We start from the raw sequence: 20,879 nt of genomic DNA on the forward strand, positions 1-20,879 counted from the left end.
AACAAATATCTAGTTATGACCACAAAAGTAATCTGCAAGTCTGGGTAAACTCGCGATCTGATCAATGGGTCATCGATTTTTCAAATAACAGGGAAGAATCTTGACTGATTGTTAATGAGCAATATATGATATGGGCGAGTGGTGGATGCTCACAAGGCTGAGTTATTGACGTAAGTCCCTGATTGATTTGAAATAAAAAAAACCACTGTCCAAAAGAGTAGGCAACTCGCATAGTAAGTCGATATCCATATATATGGGATCTTAATATAAAATTTCACAAGTAATTAATGGAAACCACTTTGTACATCGCTTACTGTAATCGATTAAGATAGTTGTTAGGCCAAACCGTCGGCATTATGTCAGCTTTTAAATTGAAAATAGATATATTGAACCATACCACTAAATGTTTTACATGGACTTTTAAAATTCTACTTAGTTATGCAAAGAAGTCGACTACACGTACAATCGACTCAGTAGAGTTTACCGATTTCTTGTGCTTTTGCGTCAACCATTGTCTAATCTAAGTAAACAGCTAGTGCGAATAATTGGATATTTCGAAATATATCTTTACTGCTAACCTAACAGTATCATCACTACACTTAGTACTTCCGTATATGAGTACTGAAGTTCCCTTCTGTTGTCGTTGTGTCACTTATGTTTTTTTATTTTTAGTCATACCTGAAATCAAGTCGGGCGTGGTATTTTTTACATTTTGCTTTCTGCTTGCTCCTATTCTGCATTCTCTCCTATCGAGCGTAAGCACGGACTCTATATACGCCATGTGTACTTTTTTTCTTCTTGTGTATTGGACATGTTTTGATTATAAGACTCATTGGAAAGGGCATCCTCGAAAGCCTGGGTCAAATACTATTTCTCTGAGTTCTGCTTTGTTAGCTGCTCTCTGCTTGGCTAGTCGTCTACCTGGCCCTTATCATACTTTCGCATTGCTTTCCACTGCCGTCACTTTATTAGCATTATGGCCAGCATTAACAAGAAGGTTTCGCGTAAGTACAGTTACCATTGTTTCAAATGATTGCTACTGTCGTAATGCCGCTTTAGAACTGTTTGTGTTTTGTATTTTCAATGTTTTTCATTTAAACGTAAATGTTGATAAGTCAAGCAAATAAAACTGTGTGTGAAGCATTGGACAGCATAGAACAATCCAAATTACTTCAATTATTGATTTCACAGGTGAATATACTTTAAGGTAACCGATCAGTTTGTTTTGGCATATGTCCAGTTTGCCTCAATATTGCAGTTGAGTCACAAGCGTTATAAGCCAATTTACATGGTAGCTAGATGGATAACGCGGTGGTGCTTGGAGTAAACTGCTGGGTTCGAGTTCCGAAGCGAACGTCAACTCGGATGCAGGTACATCCAGCTGACGAGCTCCAAGTGGGAAGAAACATGCGTCCTGGATTACACTGCTGGCTAATATCCAATTTTGCTGATAATTTTAATCTGTTTTTTGGGATTTCGCATCAATAATCCTTATAGTCTGAAATATCTTGTGTGTTTACACTTGTGTAAGAAAATAAAACTAATAGCCAATTTGGTGGGCTAATGATATCTTATTTGACCATCCTTACAATCACCACTACCCAATTTTTCTACTTCCTTTGTTCGGCTTGCAGAATGTCATACTAACTTAAGATTTGTTCACTGCAGTCGGTACCAAACGACTGAACGATTTGTCTGTAATTTTATTAATAAATTAAATAATTTTTATCCAGTAGATCCATTACACGATTGGTCTTTCAAAGAGACGTTTTAATTAGATGGACAGTATACGCCTAATTATTTTTGCCCTTAAACGCTGCGTTTCGTATTCATGGAATAGGGCACAGCTAGTTACTAGACAATATAATTTTCCTATTACTGGTGAGAGAATATCTGGCCGGTAGTGCGACTGGGGTATGTCAGTGATTACCAAAGGTTTCTGTACGTTGACTGAGGTCTTAGGTAGAATCTGTGAACTGGACGTAATTCCATCTGACTGGTCCCAATCACTGATTGTGCCAGTCTATAAGAAAGGACAAAAGTCCTCCTGTGACAATCACAGAGGAATCAGTTTGACTAATATAGTGTCTAAAATATTAGCTTCAATAATACTTAGGCGCCTATCCAAAGCTCGTGAAGAGCAGACTAGAGAAAACCAGGCTGGTTTCCGACCTGGACGTGGTTGCATAGACCAGATATTCACTCTACGTCAGGTCCTAGAACATAGACATACATTCAGACGTCCCACAATAGTAGTATTTCTTGACCTTAAGGCGGCATTGACTCCGTGGATCGTGAGGTTCTATGGCAGTGTTTGTCACTGAAAGGAGTACCAAAGAAGTACATTAACCTCATAAACGCTCTCTACTCGAACACAACTGGTCGAGTTAGAGCCTATGGCGAACTGTCATCAGAATTGGTTACCTCAAGTGGTGTTCTTCAGGGCTGCCCACTCTCGCCATTCTTGTTTAACTTTATCGTAGATATACTTTTAGAGATATCACTTTCATCATCTCAATCTCCTGGAGTTGAACTTTTACCAGGAGGCTCACTTGTTGACTTAGAATACGCCGACGACATAGTTTTATTTGGTGAAGACGCTGACAAAATGCAGTCTTCTGACCACTATGAGCAACTATGTAGGCATGTTCGGGATGCCATTCTCCGCCTCGAAATACAAAATGTCACTTCAGGATTGGGTTGCATGGACACCTGAACTAATGATAGGGAGTGAAGTAGTTGAGCGTGTTGACAGCTTCACTTATCTTGGGAGTCTCATCAGCCCTTGTGGTCTGGTGTGTGACGAAATCTCAGCACGGATACAGAAGGCTCGTCTAGCTTTCGCCAACTTGCGCCATTTATGGCGTAGGCGAGATATCCGTCTAGCAACAAAAGAACGGGTTTACTGTGCAGCAGTCCGTTCCGTTCTACTTTATGGCAGTGTAACATGGCCGATAAGAGTAGAGGATGTTCGTAGGCTACTAGTGTTCGATCATAGGTGTCTTCGACTCATTGCTCGTATATCCTGGGACCACCGGGTAAGTAATGCAGATGTTAGGAAACGGGTACTAGGTAAGGATGGCAAATGGATTGATGAAGTAGTGAAACTTCATCAGTTGAGATGGCTGGGACATGTGTTACGTATGCCCAACCACCGACTGCCCCGACGTGCAATGCTTTATGGTGTAGGAAGCTAGGGGCGGCCAGACCAAAACATGGCATAAATCCATGAAGTCGCTGAAAATTGGACTGGGCCATGTTGATAGGTGTAGACTACCTGGTTGGGATTCGCGAGATGATAGCAACCGATGGTTAGAGACCTTGAATGACATGGCTCAAAATCGTTTGCAATGGCGAAGGTGCATCCACTCTTTGTGTTCTACCAAATTCTAATCTTCTGAATTCTTCATGTCCGTATCCTTTTTCTCTTTCCAAATTTATTTCACCGTATTATACTCCTTCAATAACATCTTCAAACCCTTATCTTTCACATAATACTTATACTCTTACTACTTCTACCAATATGGGATTTGAATCGACAACTTCATCTCTGTGCTAATGTGGTATGGCAACTCGAACTGATGTACGTACGTACGAAGTTCTTCGTTGTAACTGACTGACTGACTGTACGTTGATTTTGCGCGCAATAAGTCTGCTATGACTGGTTCATAAATTCGTCCACCTCACTCTCCACTCTAAAACTGGAGTCAGCGCAAAGTGGTGGATAATGTAAGTATGGCATTATCCAATTAGTAATGCCATACCTAGCATTGTCACATCTTACCCCAATGTTTGGAAAGCCACATTTTTTCATGATAGCCTTGTAGAATTATGTTGTCTGTACGCCCCAATGATTTTTCTAGGAAGATCTACGCAACTGTGTGATCATGATTGAAGCGTTTTTAGTAGCCAGGTACGCATCCTTAGGATTCCATAAGGTTTCCTATTTGACACAGTAAATCTCAATCTTCAAACAAAAGGTTACAGCTGACGCATGGGATCGGTAAGTGGTATGGTTTTGTTATATATTCTGTCAAACATCAAGAATAATTTCGACATATCCCAGTGTAGGGACACAGCTTTCAGTGTTTCCAAAATCCAGTAACTAATCACCAGATCACGGGGACTTAAAAGCATATCTCGTTTAGTGAATCTAGTCGGGACTGTAGTTTTAGTTTAACTTACTCAATGAAGTGAGTTTAGTAAGGTTGTGTACAAATATTAATATGTGTAGTACAATAGGCAGTGCTGTATAACCGAACCAGAATAGTAAAGGTCCAAAACATTGTCTCGCGTTACACAATATTCCGCATTTTATGCGGAGCAATAAATTGTGTACATCGTTTAAGTATTAAAAAATCTGTACAAATTCGTTCATAGTGTAGTAGAATAAGTTTCTTAGCGTTGACATGTAAGAAGACTATGCATCGTAGATTGAGAAAGTCACTTAATTGTTGTGTTTCAATAATTCCGCTCAAGAACAGGTACGACGTGGTAGACGAAGAATTACTTATACTGTGAATACCAAAATAAAAATAATCGAGGTGGTTGACTAACATTGTTAAATTTTTGGATACTCAATTCAATATTAGGCAAATAAATTTCGTGATGACTTCTCAAAAGACAACTTCATTCATTATACGGAAAAAACGGTATATAGGGTAATCAACCACATACATTTATTTTATAATTCATATAACACCAACCTGATATATAGTTTCTTATTCACTGAAGCTAATTAATCCACAAAATATATGAAGATGACACAAAATGACGTTCTCTAAAATGCTTTTATATTGTTACTGACTTTTGTTCACATTTCAGAATAACGGAGGTGATCGAGCACAAATATGCTTAACCATATTATCTGGTTCTACAACTCTTCTGAGTGCTTGGCCGATAGTTTACAATGAAGTATCATTTGAATATAGATGCATCTTTCTTTGCGTACTCATAACATCGACTCTGTGTATTAATTTTGCTGGACCGTGTTACTTATTAAGAATGCAGAAAATTAAAAGGTTCGTGAGTCAATCCGCTAGTTGGATTCCAAATCGCATTTATCATGATAACTTTTTTTTCTTACAAATTCTGAATACTCATAACTTGTTAAGCTGTTACAAAATTCAGTATTTTTATCTTTCAGAGATTTTCCAAGTACAAGCATGAGTTTTTTTTGTCATATGATCCTGCACCAGTTACAATCTATCATTTGACATCGATTGGATAGAATCACTTAGTAGTCTTTGGTCAAAAAGTACCACGTTATTATAGACGTTTGAGATCTTTGTTGTGTACGACATGACTCTGGTACCATCGGTTTTCACAATGATGCTTGTGTATGTTTAGGGTCGGTTCGTTTATATAAACAAGCTACTGTGTAAAATTAGTGCTTCATTCAAAACTGCAATGACACATGCACAATAAACGACATAAATCCTGACAAACAAACTTAATTTCATATTGCATAATCACAATTCCTCATAAATTTTCGATTTTCTTTGTAACAGGACTATTCATGGACCGTGGGATGAAGCTGTTATTGAATAAAACTGTTAGCGAGAATATTGTTTATTTAGTATATACATGATTACTTTTATACAACTCTCAAAACCCCTTACTGAGAAGAAATTTAGCCACCTCTTCTTGGAATAACCCTTCAATTTTTATACAACGTGTTACTTCATCTGCTTGACAAAGAAACAGTCCAGCTTCACATTTCGGTTGAAGAAGCGTCCGGAGATCATTAGCCAGAGCCTATAATATTGTAAAAGAAAAGTTGTCATTCTTTCCTAAACATGTAAACAAAACAAAGAATTCACTTCGATTCCCTAAGCTTATCACTGAATAAATGATTTATTACGTTTATAGTAAATGGGTTGACTTATTGATTTTTACTTCAAAAACTATCTTCTCTTAAAACCATTGAATGCTAAGGAATTCATGCAACTTGTTTTAACTATGTAGTATCTCTGGCAAAGCCTGACACATTTTATGTTGTCCTGAGTTAATGTAAAGATACCATAGTTTTTTTACTATCTATAATTTAAGAAGTATGCAAGTATATGTCCTTGTGATAACAAAAGCACAAGCAAAACAGATCGATTTTTGTGAAACGCTTGTAATGTTTAGTATGCTGGGGAATTCGTATGTTTTTTTGAAGTGAATTCCACAAGTTAGTAAAGGTCAGTCGAAGTTTCTGAATCCGCACTGAGATTTCGTCAGACATCAGCCCATCAGGATCGATGAGAATCTTAAGACAGATGAGACAGTCGACGCACTTAGTCACTTTACTTCCTATCACTAGTTCAGGCTCTGGCACAGGTCAATCCTGAAGTAAAATTTTGCATTTGAAGGAAGAGAATCGCATCCCAAACATCTTCGCATTGTTGCTTAAAGATGGTTGGAAGGCCCAACATTTTGTCAGAATTTTCACCAAACAGAAATATATCTTCTGTAACTCCCAAGTCAAGAAGTGAATCTTCTGGTACGAGATCATCCCCTGAAAAGTCAGACGATGAGAGCGTTATTTCCAAAAGAATGTTTACGACAAAGTTAAATAAAAGTGGACAGCCCTGACAAAAACCACTTGAAATTTACAATTCTGATGAAAGTTCGCCCTAAGCTCTGACTCAATCAGTAGTGTTCGAGTAGCAAGCCTATTCAAGAGTAATATACTTTTTTAATACACGTTTCAATGACAGACACTGCACTACCATAGTAGCTGTCAGTCTACGGAATAAAATCTCACCCTAAGGTAAGAGGCTGATAGATGTCTGTGATTTATAAGTTTACCACTTGGTAAAATAGAGAGTATAGTAGTATAGTGCATAATAAGCATTTTACAATAATTCATGTACTTATCGTACTCTACTTTTATTACTTTATAATGTGGGCTTAACTTACTTGCATATCTCCATCAACATGTCTAATGACCGTCAGCTGTCGAGTCCCATGTGTATGTTCTTTTTTCTTTCTTTGTTTCTCTGCGTAATAAACGGGTAGCATGTGATTTTTCGACCTTCGGACAGAATAAGGTACATCCTTTGATAATTCAGCTGGCAGAAAAAAAGGAAATGTACAATATTTACCAATAAAATGTAGCAGAGGAAGAAACAATATCAATCCTAAAATCTATACCACTCAGTGTGTATTGCATATACTTCCTACAAGATGACTTAATTGATAAAGGAACTAGGTGCATTACATATAAAAAAAGATATTTTTGTTAAGTGGTAAACCGGGTGATAAGGCTATCAGAAGATACGGTTCTAATGAAAGCACGATCAAGCTAAGGTTGATTTTCTTCATAGTAATCCTTATAAACGGAAATACGATTTTTCTTCATCTTTGATATTAGCTCGCCAATGAACCGTAGGATCCATATGGTTTCATGTGAAGGGTCCTGGTGAACCAACAAATGCTAGCATGAACTACTAATCCTCGATGCAGTCACAAGCAGAGGACCTCACCGATAATCAATGAATAACACCCACTATGGACAGTCAGAATTGCATGCATATGCATTCAAGCCTCCAAAGTGGGCATTACATGTCGTCAACGACCGGAAGGTCCACTAAACTACGCACAAATACAAGGGTTTTAGTCACCAGTATTTGAATTTTTTATTGGTATTGCTATAGCCGACCAAGGAATCGGACTCTCGTAATCCACTTAGTATTATCTCAATCATCAGATCAAATTAGCCAATTGATTGATTAAAATCTCCATATCATGGAGCGGGGGATAAGTGGTCGCTACCAAGAATTCTGTAAGGATGACTCATCATCCAGCAGAGAATACCTGAACTTTTACAGAACAAGTTTATTAAAGTTAAAATACTTGGATGAAGTAGATGTCTGCTGCTAAGTCCCGATAATATTTCCCAATTTTAAGGACCTGTGAAATATCAGTAATCATCATAAAAATTAATGTCTACACTAAATATGTATATGATTAAATATCATCTAACATGGTAACAGTGCAGCTGTTTCCTGATAACTGCTGAGGACGTGTAACTTTAAAACGATTAACGTGATTGAATTTTTGTAATCTAAAAACTGATTGGAATAACTAGCTGAATGCCTTATGTGTATGAATGAAAGTTTGTGGGACTGAAAAACTGCGATTGGGGATTGGTCGGATTGTACAGCACAGAAAGTCTGATCCGCAACTATATTTCAACATCAGAAACACAAAGATTTTAGATGGCACCTATACATAAACATATATTTTAGGCCCGATGCAAATCACGATGGCTTTTTTCATGCTTGGTGGAAAACTGAGTAGTCATTTTTAATAGGCATCATTTTATAATATCTTTACACACTTCGATATGACAGAAATAATAATCAATAACTTATCAATAAATAAGCGGAATTTGTTTTGTTTTAGGGCTTTCAATTGTTATTATGGACCTTGCAAAAGATTTTCCACAAACTGACTGACACACGATACCGCCTACTTATGTAAATTTATGGTAGGCAGTAAAAATAATTCGAAGAATCATTACTACGACAAAAATACTTGGAAACAATCATCTAAACTTTGAAATTCGTTGCGACTTGTTCCATGAGAAGAATTAGGGTAGAGCATTAAAAATATAGTGATGCTTGCGTACGGTTCGGGGGTATCCAGCCACTGGGAGTAGGAGCCACAATATTTTCAGGAAACGGGATTTTAGTGTTCTTCAGAGTTTTCTCTACCCATACATATTCTGCTTGACTAATTTCATAATCCACTGGTTTTCTCTTCAGTAGATCGTTATCAGCCAAAGAGTCTTCGACCCATGGATTTTCCAACGTCGGCCACCACTGGACTCTTATATGTCTATTGCAGACCTGAATTAATAACTCAAGTTTCTAAAAAAACTAACTTGGGCGATTGAAGCATATTTGAGTATTCTCCTGCACAAGACAATACCAGAAAGCATATTCCCTGCTGCACGTTACGTATTGTTTTTTAAGTCCTGTGAGTAAAATACATTCATAATTATAGTATCAAAATAAATCAGCGTTAGAAGTTTGCCTAGTACCAAAAATACAAATCACCAAGAATTACAAGCAACTTTACTAGCACAATGAGACAACATATGTATTATTCAACCTGAATAATGGAATCACGATTATTTCTGAGATAGGAGGCCAAATGAATAATCCACATTTTCAATCACACTTACTGTGAGAGGAGAAGGATAACGATTAACAAAATGGACTACTTTTAGATAAAGAAATGAGAGGAAAAACGTCACCAGAAATACGCAGTGTATTCACCGAATACATTTCGAACAATCTGAGATCATGTATTAATTAATAAAACATTATGTATGAAAAAATAAAAGGTCGACTGGACAAATTAGAAGGTTAACGAAGACAAAGATAATAATAAAGAGCACGATGTGGAAACTGTACTGCATAAATCAGTACTGCTAAGGTAGGTACAGAATAAGAACATATTGTTCCTGGACACATAAAAAGTTTTAGTTTTCGCGTGTCCAGGGCTATAGTCAGTCTTAGTATAAGCCCTGAAACACTTGTATAACATAACGAAGGCTGACTTGACATTAAACCTAGAAGCTGTCCCAAGAAATGTTTCACGATGGACGAAGATATTTGTCTATCGACCACATATTCACCATTAGTCAGGTATTAGAACACAAGCATGCTAATCGGCGTCTGACAGTGTCTGTCATTGAAAGGCGTACCTCAGAAGTACATAAGTCCTGTGAAGGTTCTTTACTCGAACACTACTAGTTGAGTCAGAGCTTATGGCGAACTCTCATCTGATATTGCCTGACCGTTTCTGCTACCTTGACGTGGTGATCGGGCTTGCCTATCGTGATGAATCAATCGAGCTATACTGGCTGGAACAATCGTTCCTCAAGGTCCTACCATGCCAGGCAGGTCGGTTGAAGAGCGGTGAGACTAAAAGCAGCAAACCCAAGGTCCGAAGGCGAAGTCATACTGCTGACTGTACAGAGGTGTGACAGCAGTAAGGTGTTTCCTTCAGACAACCAGCATGACAGCGATGCTGCCTTCCCACAAGGAGGGGTGGGGTTAGAAAAGGTCGACCCTAAAAATGCACACCTCGCCTTATCCCACGGATTTCCGTCTGCGGAGGTAAGGTCCTTTAAAGAACGGAGCTAACACATAAACTACCCACAAAATGGTCGTGTGTGACCGACCTCAAGCAGTTGTCCCTTGGGCACTGCAGTCACGCTCTCAGGTCATTAAGACCACTTCTAACGCAATTTCCTTTTCAGGTACCTCTAGAAGAACCCTTCCACGGTGTGGGCAACCGGGAAATGATAACTGCCCTCATACCTCCAACAGCACTCAAGACCACTGTATTCATAATCAATCTCCTTCTTCAATTCCTACTATTCCTTCTACCTTGACTTTCAACACTAAACTTCCTCTTTCGGTTTCCTCCTCAAGTGTCACCATGGCCAACGATTCTAGTGCGCGAAACGCTGTCCCAGGTCTACTAAAACCTCGCTCCAAACTACACATTGGAGCCTTCAACGTACGTACCCTATGCCAAATCGGTCAACAGGCCTCCTTAGCTAAAACCCTAGAATCTCGTACCATTGATGTATGCTGTGTCTCCGAAACACGCATACAGGATCCTAGTGTGGTCATTCACTTGACCTCACCTCGCCAAAATGGACAGCCAACGAAATACACCCTCCGTGTATCTGGCGACCCGTTGGCTAGTTCTCGTGGACTTGCAGGTGTAGGCATAGCACTAAGTACAAGGGCAGAACAGGCACTACTAGAATGGATCCCCGTTAACAGTCGCCTGTGTGCTGTCCGGCTAAATGGCTCTGTAAGAACTCGGAAGGATAGGGACACGCGTCGTTTCTGCCTACGCTCCCACTGACTGCAGCTATGATGAAGTGAAAGATGACTTTTACAGAAAGCTCTCTGAGCTTCTTCAGAAAGCTAAGCGCTCAGACATAGTAGTCGTAGCGGGTGACTTTAATGCCCAGGTAGGCAGCTTAAATCAAACAGAAAGACTTTTAGGTGGGTGTTTTAGTATTCCGGCTCAACGAACCGATAATGGTGATCGTCTGTTGCAACTATGCTCAGACAATCGTTTATTTTTAGCAAGCACTAATTCTAAGCATAAGGAGAGACATCGTCTAACATGGCGACCACCTGCACCAAACCAACGATGGACTCAAATAGACCATATTGTCATCAGTCATCGTTGGAGAGGCTCAATAGAAGATTGTCGCTCGTATTGGAATACTTGTTTAGACTCTGATCACGCTTTAATACGAGCGCGCATTTGTCTGCGCCTCAATGGACGCAGGAAAATTACACTAAGAAGACCCATTAGGATTGAACTGGAGGACGAGAAAGCCAAATGCGAATTCCAGAAACAACTGAGTTCACATCTAGGCAGTTCTGTAAACGAGACTGACCCAGATGCTGCTTGGAAAGACACACGAAGAGCTGTGGAAACAGCAGTCACATCTATTAGTTATTTAAACCATAGGGCTCCGGAAAAGCAGTGGATTTCCTCTAAGTCTATTTCACTGATGGATTCGCGTAAACTCATCCCATCAGGCTCTGAACACGACGAAGAGCGTAAAGAAATTAGATCTAGGTTAACTAAAAGTCTAAGGAACGATCGTGAGCAGTGGTGGGCAACGAAAGCAAAAGAGATGGAAAAGGCAGCGGCTGTAGGCAACACCAAGCAACTATTCAGACTAATAAAAGAAACCGGAATTAAGAAGTCAAGTGTAAGTGAGACAATCTCGGAAAAAGACGGAACCCCTATCTGCTCTCAACCCAAACGTTTAGAACGATGGGCGGAACATTTTAAGGAGCAGTTTGGCTGGCCTTCAGCTACTGCACAACTACCCACTATTCCCAGAAAACCTGAATGGAACATTGAAGTAGGCCCCCCGACCCTACTTGAAGTTCAAAAGGCTGTAACTAATCTGAAACGAGGAAGAGCAACTGGTCCAGATGGATTGGCTCCAGAGGTCTTTAAATATGGTGGTCCAGTTTTAGCGACTAGGTTGACTAATATTCTGGCTAAAATCTGGGAGACGGACGTAATCCCATCTGACTGGTCACAATCTCTGATTGTCCCAATATATAAGAAGAAGCCAAAATCATCCTGTGATAACCATAAAGGGATTAATCTGACTAACATAGCATCTAAAATACTAGCCTCAATAATTATCGGGCGCCTCACTAAGACTCGTGAACTGCAAACACGAGAAAATCAGACTGGCTTCAGACCTGGTCGTGGCTGTATCGACCACATATTCACCATTCGTCAAGTTTTAGAGCACAGACACGCTTATCGGCGTCCGACAATGATAGTTTTTCTTGACTTGAAAGCAGCATTTGACTCTGTAGACCGAGAGGTTCTGTGGCAGCGTCTGTCATTAAAAGGTGTACCTCAGAAGTACATAAACCTTGTGAAGGCTCTTTACTCGAACACTACCAGTTGAGTGAGAGCTTATGGCGAACTGTCATCTGATTTTACAACCTCAAGTGGTGTCCGACAAGGCTGTCCACTATCCCCATTTTTGTTTAACTTCATTATAGACCTACTGCTGGAAATAACACTCTCGTCGACTGGATTTTCAGGAATTGATCTCCTTCTAGGAGGTCCACTTATCGACTTAGAATACGCAGATAATATAGTCCTGTTTGGTGAAGACGCTGACAAAATGCAGAGTCTTCTGTTAGAACTCAGTAATAATGCCAGGATGTTTGGGACGCTTTTCTCCCCATCCAAATGTAAATTGTTACTCCAGGACTAGCCTGCGTCAACACCTGAACTAAGGATAGGGAGTGAAGTAGTCGAACGCGTCGAGAACTTCACTTATCTTGGAAGTCTGATCAGCCCTAATGGGTTGGTGTCTGACGAGATCTCAGCACGGATTCAAAAAGCTCGTTTGGCTTTTGCCAACTTACGTCACCTATGGCGAAGACGAGACATCCGTCTATCAATCAAGGGATGAGTATACTGCGCAGCAGTTCGCTCTGTTCTACTTTACGGCTGCAAAACGTGGCCATCAAGAGTAGAAGATACTCGTAGGTTACTAGTATTTGACCACAGATGTCTTAGAAATATTGTTCGCATCTGAGGTTAGACGCAGGATATTAGGGAACGATGGTAAATCAGTTGATGAGGTTGTAAACTTCAGCAGTGCGCATCCACGATCCAGCACTCGCGCCAGAGCACTTAACCGATAGATCACTGAGCCGGCATTCAACGGTGTTAATGTCTAACTTCAACTGATCCACGAAGTTGAGCAACTGTTCACCAATTGTCTTCAGCGAGTTGATATCTCACAACAGACATGGTTTGAACTCCACTAGTCATTGCTTTTCACGCTTTCAACTATGAAAATACTAAATCTCCACAAAACCCCTTCTGAGGTTGTAAACGTTTATCGACTGAGATGGTTGGGTCACATGTTAAGTATGTCTGAACACCGGTTATCACAACGCGCAATGCTAACCAGTGACAGAGACGGATGGAAGAAAATTACGGGCGGCCGAACCAGAACGTGACATCGGTCCTTGAAGTCACTAACTTCAGGGCTGAGCCACGTTGATAGATGCAGACTACTTGGTTGGGGTCCGCGTCACTATCGTAACCAGTGGTTGGAAACTCTTGGTGACATGGCTCAGAATTGATCACAATGCCGTAGATGTATACACTCTTTGTCTTCCCTTAAACTGTGAGATTAAAACTAGTTTATACCTGTCTGTCTCCCAACTAATTCTTTTTCGTTGTATCACATCTTTATAAGCAATCTTTTCATATATATAAATCACCACCATGTTGGCTTTCTACATCCAGAATATTTGGTGGAATCATCGTCTATTCCACTAATTAGTATGTATAAAGACGGGAGTTTGTCAATCATCTCTTTTTGCATGTAAGGCAAGTATACTTTTGAATCGTGATGCATTCCCTCAACAAACAGTTAACATGATCACATTTATCATATTTGATTATGATGTCACTCATGTACTGCCTAAACAGAAATATATTTTGAATTTAGTCTTCAACTAGACTTACCGCATAGGACATAAGCACATCAGCCAGCAATAATCCTAAAGGACTATCAATAAATATGTCATCAATCGGTCAAAAGTGGTCGCCCTCAAAAGTGAATTTTACGTTGTCAGTACACAACAATAATATTAGGTTAGCCTTTTTCATCATGTACAAAATTGTAGTAGGGCGCATACCAAGGTTAAATATAGATAACTCTGGATATATGAAAACCGAAGCTACCGTCATGCGTTAAAAAGGCTACGTATGAAGGCCCAAAATATGCACATGAAGAATGGATCATAGAGACTAATGCGCTGAATATAACGTTGGCGAGCGATACATATTGCCAAATGCTAAAATCGGAAGATTAATTAAGGACAAATTAAAACTAAGCAAGCGATCACAGCGTTATTTGAGAGCCGTAAAGGACAGAAGCATCTGTATGAGCAGAATATAAATCAAACATGCTACAGGATAAATGAGAAATGACATATTCAACCATATAATTATTTCCTGCACGATTTATTCCCATTGCCAAACCCAGTAATCAATGTCAACCATTCCATTATGATTTGAAAAACAGAAATCGCACTGTTACTATTTTAATGTGAATTATGCATTATTAAATCTAACGTGTGGATATGAAACCGAAGGATACTTTAGCTCTTACGAACTCTAGACGTAACGCACAGACCGGACCTGGCGCCTTAGATTCAAGTGGCTGATGACGGAATAGAAGAAGCTTTCGCTTAACGGGCTTCCGTGTCTAGTAGCAATGGATCCCCAATACCTCCAGGCAAAAACCTAGGTATATTAACGATAATAGAGGAAAAAAAATGAATTTGGTAAATCATAAGAAGTTATCTTTAGTCCTTCAGAATAAGTCAAGTTTCCTCTTAAAGGACTCCTGGGAAGTCGCTTGGACTAGCTCACTTGGCAGCGAATTCCAGCACTTGAGAACTCTTACGGAGTAGAAGTTGTGTCTACAATCTGTTCTGTTATGTGAGGTCTCCAGTTTCTGGGTGTTACCTCTTAGGTTAGTGTTGTGACTAAGCTTAAGAAGATGTTTAAGGGGATGAACAGAAGTGTTAAGGATACTGTAAGTCATAAGAAGGTCACCTCTAAGACGCCTGTACTCTAACGGGTAAAGGTTAGGTGATTGGAGGTGCTCTTCGTAAGGTTTGAATTTGAGTCCCCGAACTGATTTCGTGGCTCGACGTTGGATACGTTCCAGAGTGTTCTTATTCTTTTGGAGGGAGGGAGGAAATACTATGTTTCCGTACTCTAAATGGGGACGAATAAAACTGTTGAAGATTATGTGGAAGGTTCTACCGTCAAACTGGCCAAAAATGCGCTTCAATGTTATCAGTGCAAGGTTTGCTTGTCACAGTTCGCATACGACTTCAGGTCGTAGGGTACCAACACTCCTAAATCTTTTTCGACTTGGGAAACTTCTAGAGAGGAGTTACCTAAGTTGTAACTATAGTCTGCAACATGTCGCAGATGGACTACTTTGCACTTTGAAGTGTTGAGGGTAAGTCCGTGGTCGTCTGCCCAACTTTGAAGTCGGGTCAGATCCTCCTGACGTACTAGTATATCCTTATGGTTACGTATCTCGCTCCAAAGTTTCACATCATCAGCAAAAAGCAATAAGTCAGATGAAACCTGTTGAGGAAGATCGTTAATGTAAATCAAGAAGAGAAGAGGTCCTAGTATTGAGCCCTGGGGGACCCCACTAGGACATTCCATAGCCTGAGAGAGAGTGAAGTTAACCCTGACCTTAAAGTGTCGATTTTCTAGATATGAAGTGAGCCTATCAATCAAAGGGGGTTTGATACCCAATCGTCTAAGCTTATTGATAAGACATACGTGGTTGACCCTATCAAAAGCTTTTGAAAAATCCAGGTAAATGACGTCAACCTTTCCCTTGCGATCAAGGATGGTTGTCCATCTATCCACTGCAGTCAGCAGGTTGGTCATACAAGAATGACCTTTTCTGAAACCATGCTGTTGAGGTGAGAAGAACTTTAAGGATGATAAGTATTCTAGTATACCATCGTATATTATAGATTCCATAATTTTAGAAGGTATGGAGAGAAGGGTCACTGGTCGGTAGCTTGAGGGTTCACTGCGTCGACCTCCTTTGAAAATTGGTGTGATGTGAGCCAGCTTCCAAATTTCCGGTAGTTTGCCTCTGCTTAACGAGTGTGTAAACATCACGCTAATTAGTGTTGCCAGGATTGAAGCTGCTTCCCTCAATACAGCAGAATGAACCATATCCGGACCGGGAGAAGTGTCTTTTCTTAGGTGCTGCAGTTTACAGAGCACCAGGTCAGCACTCAGGTCCACTTCGGAAAGTCCTGCACAGGTGCAGGTGAAGCTTTCGTCAGTATGATTGATGTGGGTCGGCTGGAATGTCTGGGAGTATTGTTCAGCCAAAAGGTTGGCGGCATCACCGTCGTTATTGGTCGGGCCATTAGGACCTGGCAGTTGGGAAACTCCAGTTTTGCCTTGTTGAAGAGAAGCTGCGTAACTGAATAAGCTTTTCGGATTGGAGACGAACTTATCGATAAGCTTGGTCTGGTACTGAAGCCTGTCTTCTCTTATTGCCTTTAAACATATGTTCCTTATGTGTTTGTATTGCCTGTATGCGTCGTTATTGTCGGTTCGTTTATACTCGGCCTAACAGTGCCTTTTGCGGCTTAGCAAACGACGAGTAAGGTTCTTGATGATTGAAGGTTGTTTGTAGCTTTTTGGGACCACTTGAGGAACTGAATGAGTTAAAAATCCCAATGAGCATCCACTTCAAGTTGGGGTGAACATCCCAATCCACCTGTTGTAGATAGTCCTGTAAAGCTAACACATTCAACCGTTTGAAATTCCAGCGCCTATTGCTAGTGGGATATCTTAGCTCTGTTTTGCTGACAAGGCTGAATGATAGGACGGCGTGATCACTTTTCCCCAGGGGAGCCAGGATTGAGAGATGGTCGACTAGGAATTCTTCGTTTGCGAATACCCAGTCTAAGCGCGATGGTGTCTGACTGTTTCTCCAACGAGTTGCCGACTTACATTTTCAAATAATCCCAGGTCACCGATGAGGTTAGAGAACAGAGCTTCAGTAGAGTTGTCACCTCCAACGTACATATGTTCCATTAAGTTGATTCTAGGAAGACTAAAGTCCCCTAGAATCAGGATTTCAGAGAATCCTGTTTTTCTGTCGTTGCGAAATAAAGACATCCCAGTTATTGCTAGCTCCTGGTCCGTAAACTGAGACGTTATCCAAGTTTCGGATATTCCTATCAGATGGGCATCATTAGCGTTGCTAAGTTCACGTAGTTCATCCATTTTGTTTGGCAAGCTCGCGGCGTTCGTGTATAAGCAGTTTATGCTTTCAATTTGGAACGCGTGAGCTTCTTCCTGTGTGTCTATATGAGCCGTGCGTGAGTGGACAGGTAGCCTACCTATACAATGTTTACCGAGTTGGTAGTCCCTGTCCTTTACACGTTTTTTTTATGATCAAGACAGTCCACGAGTGGAATTGTCAGCTCCAGCTTTCCCTTGTGCTTGATCCTGCTGTCGTGGGGCCTATCTGGATGCATATGGATGCCAGTTGGCAACCGACGTCTATTGGCACGAAATGCTTCCAGAGTTGCAGCCGCCATGTGGGAGGAGGGGAAGGTTATCTTCAATAGCCGGGGCCTAGAGTCTCCGTTTCTCTTGGCTAGTTGCATTACCTGTTGGGTCAATATGTTCTTGAGTTTTAAGGAATGCTTAATGAATTTCCATTCCCGAATATCAGAGTTTGCATGAGTTGGGTTCATATTTTCCGGTACACCTTACACAATGATGTTTTTTCCACGGAAAAACGCCTCGCGAGATTCCTTAGGGATGTTCCGGATGAGATTTCGTTCAGAATACGGTATTTCTATTTCTATTACTGTGAAGACTCCATATCCCTTTGTATGTGTCAACAGAAGGTGTTGGTACTACATGTACTGATAGACAGTTTTAATAATTTACAACTCTATCTGAAAAGAGAAACTCTAGACGTAGACGATTTGATGATGGCTTCTGAACTGTCTGAGAATTCCTTCTAGTACGACCAATCTTAGGTGAAAGATAAATATAGCAAATAATAATGCGAAACTTATCGTTCAGTATACGGCAAGTCAGTGTTAATTTACCTCACAAACTACGGTAATATGGTGGAAGTAGATCGGGTATCTCATTCTACTTTTATAAGGCAGGTCAGAATGATTTCTCACTATCTCGGTCCTTCACAGTCGAACACTTCGGGGCATATCCACTTCACAGCTTAAAGAATGCTTACTTACTGGTGCTCCTACGATTCGTAAATGGATATCGTCAGGATCTCTGTACTGTGTGACATTTAGGATGCTGAGGTAGCCGTAGATGAACTCCGTTCTCAGTAAACATGGGGACCCATCTGCGATGCACTACTGTTAGACTAAATAGTTTCCGTTTCCTTTTGATCGGAGGTGAAAACTGAAATATTATGGTAGAGTATTGGCTTTATCAATAACACTGTTTTCGAATTCCAGTGTGTTTAACTGGTTCAGGAGTGCTAGGACTCAATCACTCCTCTGAGTTCACCTCTTGACACAGGATGACAACCTTTGGGAACTATTTTGAGAATCCTGAACCTGTCCTTTCTTAAATAATAGTGAGGCCTTGCTTATCAACGCTTTGTATATGTCGCTAGCCTCATGAAAGTTGAATCTTGACTTCTGAGAGCCTTCAGAGGTGTACATATCTCGATGTCTCTTACCTCGAATAAGGCGTTTCTTGAACTCTTCAATTGAATGGATGTCATGTCTGTTCTACACACGACAGAAATCCTAATATGACCGAGCTAAACAAAGTTTTTGATATAGAGTATATGGTCTTCACATTAGCGAGCAAGTACTAGCGGACCAGTCTGTTGCTGCAGTACAGTTCTAGATAGAGTTGCCAGTACAAGAATAGCCAAAATACAAGGGGACCTAAAATAACCCGTAAAGTTTCGAAGAACATTCCGTTGATGCATAGGACTATGTGCATGCCTTTAATAAATATAATCACGAAGTATAATGAGAATAATTATAAATATGTGTATAGCACATAGGATTCCAAATAAGCATTTACAGGAGATTATATAAGTGTCTGCGTGAAAGTGAGTATGAAGGGAAAATTTTTATTAACTAAACCTAGGAGGCAATATAAGTACATTCTAGGTGTGGGAGTGAATATAAACAATTAGGTGGATAGTGATAAAGCCATAACTAGTCATCGTATCGTAATGACGGTATCACAAGATCCTTATTATTCAGTAGGTCTGTAGAATAATGGCCTACTCTATTAGTACTACTATAATAACAGACCTAATCTGAAAATTATAGATTTTTCATTTTATGACTGTAGTGGCATTGGGCCCTAACCACACAACCCTCAAAGCTGAACGTGAGACAACTGGGAAGGTAGATATTTAACATTTAACGCGGAGAAAAACCAGACGATGGGGAAGACGGGAAGAATTAAGCCAATCAGGTGGCATGGCTCAGCCTTGCAGGCGTGGTTGCTCTGTATGACTTGTTTTTGCTCATATTAAATATATTGTTCTATCTTTAGAGTGAATGTTTTCTCCATCATATATTAGTAATTGTTACGACGAGGTGAATCAATGTAGACAGCGATATGACTTTCACGTAAAATCTTACGGATTAAGCAGTCACACCATGACAAATCTACTATCTTAGGATTAGGTCTATTATTAGGGCAATACTAATAACGAAGTAGATCACAATTCTACATGATCACCCATCTGTAATATCTTGCATAGAAGTCACATCATTTTCTACACTGACCCATCCTATTGTGATGATCAGCGATGTGTCTAGCACTCTTGAGGAACACTTTGAGCTGGAAAGGTAGTAATATATTTGATAAAACATGTGGGAGGTTATGTGGCCGCGCCTGCATGATCAAATCCTACAAATTCAATTGATTCCCCTCGCGTTCGCCATCGTCGACCTTCTCTAAGCGTTACATGCTGAAAGCAAATCTCAGTGATTATACGCTCAGCTTCAAAGATAGTATGGTTAGGAACCAATACAACTACAAGTCTAAGTGTCTTGATGAAGATATATAGATCTATTTAATAGGGTATAAGATAGAACGTGACAGTGGAATACGATCCTGCGTAGTAACAACTTTGAATGGTTCAATTAAATTCTTTATTAAAAGTAGAACAAAAGCGTTAGACAGCAGTATTTAGGAGTTGTTATATTTAAACCGTGAAAATAAAATGAGTCTGAAAATTCAACTTATGTAAATGAGTGAAATAAAAGATTTGAAATCACTCATTTAGGAATTCTGTAAGATTAAATGTAAAAATTTGTGGAGTTGTTATATGTGTAGCGGGACTAATCACAATAGTACTAATAGTGACGATCGAAATACAAGCGGAATTCGGATTCTGGGTTGCTAAATAAAGTATTATGGTGAAATACTGTACCGAGTCCTTCAGACTATGACAAGTTTCTTCTTGAAGGACTTCTGGGAAGTGACTCAAACCCCCTCAAACTTGAAGAAATTGAAGAATCTAACCATTCGTATAGAATAATCCTTCCTTCTGTGATACGAGCAATAGCTGTCATATGTTTCAGACCCTCTTGGTCTACATTATATGGACTAATCGACTTCAAACCTTTTCAACTCTTTTAATGGTGATTGCACAGTCTAAACTTGAGAATTTCAGAGTCCTTTTTCTTTCTTCTTGTAATCATGACTAAATCTCCCTTAATCCCCATTAGGAAAAAGCACACGAACCCACCATAATGACG

At 40.0% G+C, this 20,879-nt stretch overlaps 2 protein-coding genes across 2 annotated transcripts in view; one reads left to right on the plus strand and one right to left on the minus strand.

The window, feature by feature from the left end:
• Positions 1 to 779: 779 nt before the first annotated feature.
• Smp_135170 (hypothetical protein) overlaps positions 780 to 20,879 on the plus strand; it is a gene marked incomplete at both ends in the record, with an annotated part of 36,931 nt that continues 16,831 nt past the window's right edge. The window contains one exon of the mRNA XM_018789647.1: positions 780 to 1,004. Coding sequence (XP_018655069.1) covers positions 780 to 1,004 — 225 coding nt within the window. The remainder of the gene's footprint in view (positions 1,005 to 20,879) is intronic.
• Smp_024030 (hypothetical protein) lies at positions 4,934 to 8,968 on the minus strand. Its single transcript, XM_018789648.1, has 4 exons — positions 8,876 to 8,968; positions 8,621 to 8,840; positions 6,907 to 7,058; positions 4,934 to 5,757 (listed from the first exon to the last, which is right to left on the minus strand). Exons 1-4 carry the CDS (start codon positions 8,930 to 8,932, stop codon positions 5,608 to 5,610), a joined length of 579 nt encoding a protein of 192 aa, XP_018655070.1. The 5' UTR covers positions 8,933 to 8,968; the 3' UTR covers positions 4,934 to 5,607.

Source organism: Schistosoma mansoni, chromosome W (assembly GCF_000237925.1).
Source record: "Schistosoma mansoni strain Puerto Rico chromosome W, complete genome".
NCBI lineage: Eukaryota > Metazoa > Platyhelminthes > Trematoda > Strigeidida > Schistosomatidae > Schistosoma > Schistosoma mansoni.